Source organism: Passer montanus, unplaced genomic scaffold (assembly GCF_014805655.1).
Source record: "Passer montanus isolate IOZ18808 unplaced genomic scaffold, ASM1480565v1 scaffold59, whole genome shotgun sequence".
Classification (NCBI taxonomy): domain Eukaryota; kingdom Metazoa; phylum Chordata; class Aves; order Passeriformes; family Passeridae; genus Passer; species Passer montanus.
In genome coordinates this window covers 382,747-388,131 of record NW_024370926.1, presented here as the reverse complement: position 1 = coordinate 388,131, position 5,385 = coordinate 382,747, and the positions used below count along the sequence as shown (strand labels likewise).

Here is a 5,385-nt window from a genome sequence, read left to right as displayed (position 1 = left end):
GCCGTGCTGGAGGAGGCCACGCGGCAGCTGGGCCAGGCCCTGCGCGAGTGCCGCGAGCTCGGCCGCCGCGCCGACGACTCCATCGCACAGGCCCAGCGCGCGCTCGGCCGCCGCCAGCACGGCGACTTCGGCTTCTGAGGGGAGCGGGGCGCGGCCCCACGCAGGCACCGCGGGCTGGGGCCGGCATCGCCTGGGCTGTGGGAGCCCAAAGGTGGGACTGGAGAAACCCCAAAGCCACCAGAGCCAAAGCCACCATCATCGGAGCCACAGGACCCCAAAAATGGAGCCAGGAGAACACCCAGAGCCACAAGTCTGAGCTGTGGGACCCCAAAGGAGGGACTGAAGAACCCCCAAAACCACTAGAGCCCAAAGCCACCGTCATGGGAGCCACAGGAGCCCAAATATGGGGCCAGGAGAACACCCAGAGCCACAAGTCTGAGCTGTGGGACCCCAAAGATGGGACAGGAGAGCCCCCAAAGCCACCACAGTACAAAGCCACCATCATCTGAGCCACAGGACCCCAAAAGCGGGGCCAGAAGAACACCCAGAGCCACAAGTCTGAGCTGTGGGACCCCAAAGATGGGACCAGAGAACCCGCAAAGCCATCACAGCCCAAAGCCACTGTCATCTGAGCCACAGGACCCCAAAAACGGGGCCAGGAGAACCCCCAGAGCCATCACGAGTCCAGCTGCTTCATTCCAAACTGTGAGACCCCCAAAGCAGGTCTAGGAGCCCCTCAGTGCCACCCCTGCCCAAGTCCATGCCTGAGCCGTGGGAGCCCAGGAATGGATCCAGGAAAGCCCCAGAGCCCACACTGTCACCGTGAGACCCCCAGAGCCACCACCAGCCCGTCTCCTTCCCCTGCGAGCTGTGGGACCCCCACGCTGGAGCTGGGGTACCCCAGAGCCACCCAGGATCCCCGGGGAGCCACGGGGAGCCAGCCTCGCCTGGGGACATCTCGGGGACAGGGGACGTGGTGGCACTGCGCATTAAACATGTCCTACCCTCGGTGTCCCTTGTCCTGCGGCCTCAGGGGTCTCCACTGCTCAGCCCGCACCCATCGTGTCCCTGTCTTCCACCCCGGGGGACACGAGGTGACACGGGCATGGTGACGTGGAGCCCACTGCCCACCCGCCGTGTCCCATCCCTGGGGACATCGGGGGGGACAGGGGCGGTGCCAGCTGGGAATAAGAGCCGTGAGAGCGGAGCCAGCGCTGGGTTTACTGGGGAGCGGGGACAGGCAGGAGCTGGGGACACATCCAGGACCCTCCTTGGTCACACGGGGCTGGGGGGTGACAAGCGGGGCAGGCCGGGACCGCCGGGGCTGCGTCCATGGGAGCCGTGGTGCCTGCAAAGGGGACACGGAGGGGGCCGTGGTGGCATCCCGCGTGCCCCCGCCCCGCGGGGTCCCGGGGCGCCCCGTACCCACCTAGGCTGGCAGCCCCCGGGAGAAGGCGAACATCCCGGGCAGGTACGGCGTGTCCCCCGCCCTGCCGGCCTCCTCCACCGCCCGGCACTCGGCCTCGTCCCGCTGCCGGATCTCCTGCGGGCACAGCAGGGGCTGGCACCGGCTGGGGACACGCCGGGGACACCGGCGGACACCGGGGGCACCTCACCTTGGCCGCCAGGTGGTGGCTGGGGCCGCAGTTGTGGTACTTGTCCAGCACCTTGGGGACGTCACCGGTGTCGAACTTGTAGCAGGCCAGGCAGGTCGGCTTCCTCTGGGGACACGGTGGGGTGTCACCCCTGGGGACCCCCGGCACCGTCCCCTCTGTCCCGCCCGGCACCCGCAGCAGCATGGGGGGGGGACAGGGGGTCTGCAGGAGGCTGAGGGGCTCTGGGACCCCTGGGATGGGGCCCACGGGGGGTGGAAAACACAGGGATGGGGTCAGGGGATGGGGGACACCCAGGGATGAGCCCCAAGAGGGGACACGCCGGGGACACCGGCGGGCACCGGGGGCACCTCACCTTGGCCGCCAGGTGGTGGCTGGGGCCGCAGTTGTGGTACTTGTCCAGCACCTTGGGGACCTCACCGGTGTCGAACTTGTAGCAGGCCAGGCAGGTCGGCTTCCTCTGGGGACAGGGGGGTGTCACCCCTGGGGACCCCCGGCACCGTCCCCTCTGTCCCGCCCGGCACCCGCAGCAGCATGGGGGGGGGACAGGGGGTCTGCAGGAGGCTGAGGGGCTCTGGGACCCCTGGGATGGGGCCCACGGGGGGTGGAAAACACAGGGATGGGGTCAGGGGATGGGGGACACCCAGGGATGAGCCCCAAGAGGAAAAGGGACACCCGATGTGCCCCAGGGGAGGAGGGACACCCAGGAATGAACCCCAAGGGAAGGGAGACATGCAGGGATGGGTCCAGGGGATGGGGGACACCCAGGGATGAGCCCCAAGGGAGGGGGGACACCCAGGGATGTCACCCCTGGGGACCCCCGGCACCGTCCCCTCTGTCCCGCCCGGCACCCGCAGCAGCATGGGGGGGGGACAGGGGGTCTGCAGGAGGCTGAGGGGCTCTGGGACCCCTGGGATGGGGCCCAAGGGGGGTGGAAAACACAGGGATGGGCTCAGGGGATGGGGGGACACCCAGGGATGGGCCCCAAGGGAGGGGGGACACCCAGGGATGAGCCCCAAGGGGAAAAGGGACACCCGATGTGCCCCAGGGGAGGAGGGACACCCAGGGATGAGCCCCAAGGGAAGGGAGACATGCAGGGATGGGTCCAGGGGATGGGGGACACCCAGGGATGAGCCCCAAGGGAGGGGGGACACCCAGGGATGGGCCCAAAGGAGAGGGGACACCCAGGGATGGGCCCAGGGGATGGGGGACATTCAGAGGCGGGGCCCTTTGGGGGGAACAGGATGTGCCCCAGGGAGATGGGGACACCCTGGGATGTGCCCTCGTGGAGCAGGGACCCCCCACGTGCCCCGGGGAGCAGGGCCAGCCCAGGCCCTGTCCCCGGTGCCCTCACCCGGCCCTCCAGCACGCGGCAGTGCCGCTGCGGCGCTCGCTTGCGGCACGTGGTCTGTGCCAGGCCCAGGCGCAGCTGCACGAAGGTGCCCGAGGGGTCCTCCTGTGGGAACGGGGGTGGCAGGGCATGGCAGGGCCCGGACCCCCGAGGGATCCCCACCTCCGGAGGGGCTCCCAAACCCCTCAGATTCCCAGGGAATACAGCCCCCAGCGAGACCCCGAACCCCAGGGGTGACCCAACCGCCCCCAGAGCCACCCCAAATGCTGGGGGAGACCCTGAACCCCGCAGATGCCAACCCCTGAGAGGGACCCCAAAGCTCCCACAGGAACCCCAAATCTCAGGAGGGACCCTGAGCCCTTGGAGGGATCCTGGAAACCCTCAGGTAAACCCATCCCAGGAATGACCCCGGCGTGCCTCCAAGATGGGCACGTGGCTCAAAGTGGGGGTCCCTGGAGTCCTGGCCCGTCCCAGACTCGGGACAGTGTGCAGGGGCACCCCGGGACAGCCCTGGCTCTGGGGGCAGCGGGATCAGCTCGGATCCGTTAATGAATAACCGAGCTGAGCCTGGCCAGCAGGGCTGGCCCTGTCCCGGGGCACCCCGGGCACCCCGGGCGTCCCGGCACCCGCCTGCTCCCTGTGGGACACCCGACCCCTGTGGCCATCCTGCACCCCAGCCCTGAACCCCCATCCCAAATCCCAGCCCTGAACCCCAATCCCAAATCCCAAGCTCACCTGCTCGACCATCCCGTCCATCTCCCATTCCCTCTGGGACACCCCCATCCCCTCTCCAACCCTCTGTCTGTTCCTCCTGGGACACCCCAACACTCTCCCCACTGCCACGGTCATCCTGGACCCTGAACCCCAATCCCGGATCCTGTTACCTCCATACTCGATGACCCCGATCACCTGTGCCCCCTCCGGGACACCCTCCCGTGCTCCCTGCCTGCTCCCCCCGTTCTCGTGGCCATCCTGAACCCCCAACCCTCCATCCCGACCCCAGTCCCTGCTCAGCCCCCGGATGCCCCTTCCACCGCTGCTCCCTCCCGGGCGCTCCGTCCGCCCCCCGTTCCCCCGGGGCCCCGAGCCCCCTCCCCTTTGCCGTGGCCATCCCGGCTGCCAGGGGCGGCTCCGGGCGCGGGTCCCGCTCCTCACCCGCTCGATGACCCCGTCCAGCTCCCGCTCCTTGAAGAGGAAATGCACGTTGCTGCGCCCGTGGAAGTAGTCGAGCACATCGCGCACCACGCGCCGCTGCAGCGGGGACTGCCCCGCGGCCCCCGCCGCCGCCCGGGCCGCCGCCAGGGCCAGCGGCAGCCACAGCCACAGCGGCAGCCCCATCCCGCCGGACACGGCCTCACGGATCCGCGGGCCGCTGGCACGAGCCCATTTCCTGGGATCTGCCCCCAAATCCGCCCCCGGGACGGCCCCGCGGGTGACCCCCCCCCAGCCCGCGGGGCGCGGGAGGAGGGGCCGGGATGGGATGGGGATGGGATGGGATCCGGGTGGGGTGGGATCGGGGTGGGATCGGGAGAGACCCCGGGAACGGCGTCATGGGCTGCTGGGAATGCCATCCTGCCCTGGCAACACCGTCCGGCCCCGGGAACCGCTCCTGCCCCCCGGGAACGGCTCATGTCCCACCGGGAACGGTTCATGCCCACCGGGAATGGGCTGCTGGCTCCTGGAAATGGGCTCCTGCCCCCCGGGAACGGCTCCTGCCCCCCGAGAACGGCTCGTGCCCACCGGGAACGGGCTCCTGCCCCACGGGAATGAGCTACTGCCCGCCGGGAACGGGCTCCTGCCTACCGGGAATGGGGTCCTGCTCCCCGGCAATGTTGTCAAGTGAGAGTGACATTCTGCCCCCAGGAACAAACTCCTGATAGCGGCCATGGGCTCCTGTCCCCCGGGAATGGCTCCAGCCCCCGGGAACGGGGTCCTGCCCCGGGAACGGGGTCCTGCCCCAGGAACAGCCTCCCGCTCTTCCCGCTGTCCTTGTCCGGGTGTCCCCTCCTGGGAGCAGGACTGGGGAGGAGGGGGGTGCTGAGAGCCGGGGGATGGAGTGGGGGGCGCCGGTGGGCACCGGGGGGTGCGCCTGGCACTGGGGGCACTGGGGCTGTACTGGGGGGCACTAAGGGACAGTGGGGGGACACTGGGGTACCCTGGGGGGGCGGGGTCTCTCCGGCCCCCCCATCCCCTGGCGGCTGCGCTGTCCCGCGGCGCCGCTAGGGGGCGGTGCCCCCGCGCCCCGCCCCCCGACCCGGAACGGGGCGCGGCCGCGGCTGACACCATTACGTCACCGAGCGCGCTGACGTCACCGCGCGCGTGACGTCAGCGCGCCGCGGGGCAGCGGCCGCCCGTGAGTTTCCCGGGAGGGTCCCGGGGGTCGCGGTCACGTGGCCCGGGGCGGGGGGCACGGCCCGGGGG

General features: G+C 70.4%; 2 protein-coding genes across 2 annotated transcripts in view; one reads left to right on the top strand and one right to left on the bottom strand.

Annotated features, from left to right (window-relative positions):
- Window positions 1–1,073, top strand: part of LRRC61 (leucine rich repeat containing 61) — a 3,476-nt gene extending 2,403 nt beyond the window's left edge. Inside the window, exon 2 of the mRNA XM_039726457.1 lies at window positions 1–1,073. Coding sequence (XP_039582391.1) covers window positions 1–138 — 138 coding nt within the window. The 3' untranslated portion in view covers window positions 139–1,073.
- Window positions 1,074–1,201: 128 nt separating this feature from the next.
- On the bottom strand, window positions 1,202–4,346 carry RARRES2 (retinoic acid receptor responder 2). Its single transcript, XM_039726607.1, has 5 exons — window positions 4,120–4,346; window positions 2,968–3,069; window positions 1,617–1,721; window positions 1,430–1,543; window positions 1,202–1,348 (listed from the first exon to the last, which is right to left on the bottom strand). Exons 1-4 carry the CDS (start codon window positions 4,300–4,302, stop codon window positions 1,430–1,432), a joined length of 504 nt encoding a protein of 167 aa, XP_039582541.1. The 5' UTR covers window positions 4,303–4,346; the 3' UTR covers window positions 1,202–1,348.
- Between the last annotated feature and the right edge of the window lie 1,039 nt (window positions 4,347–5,385).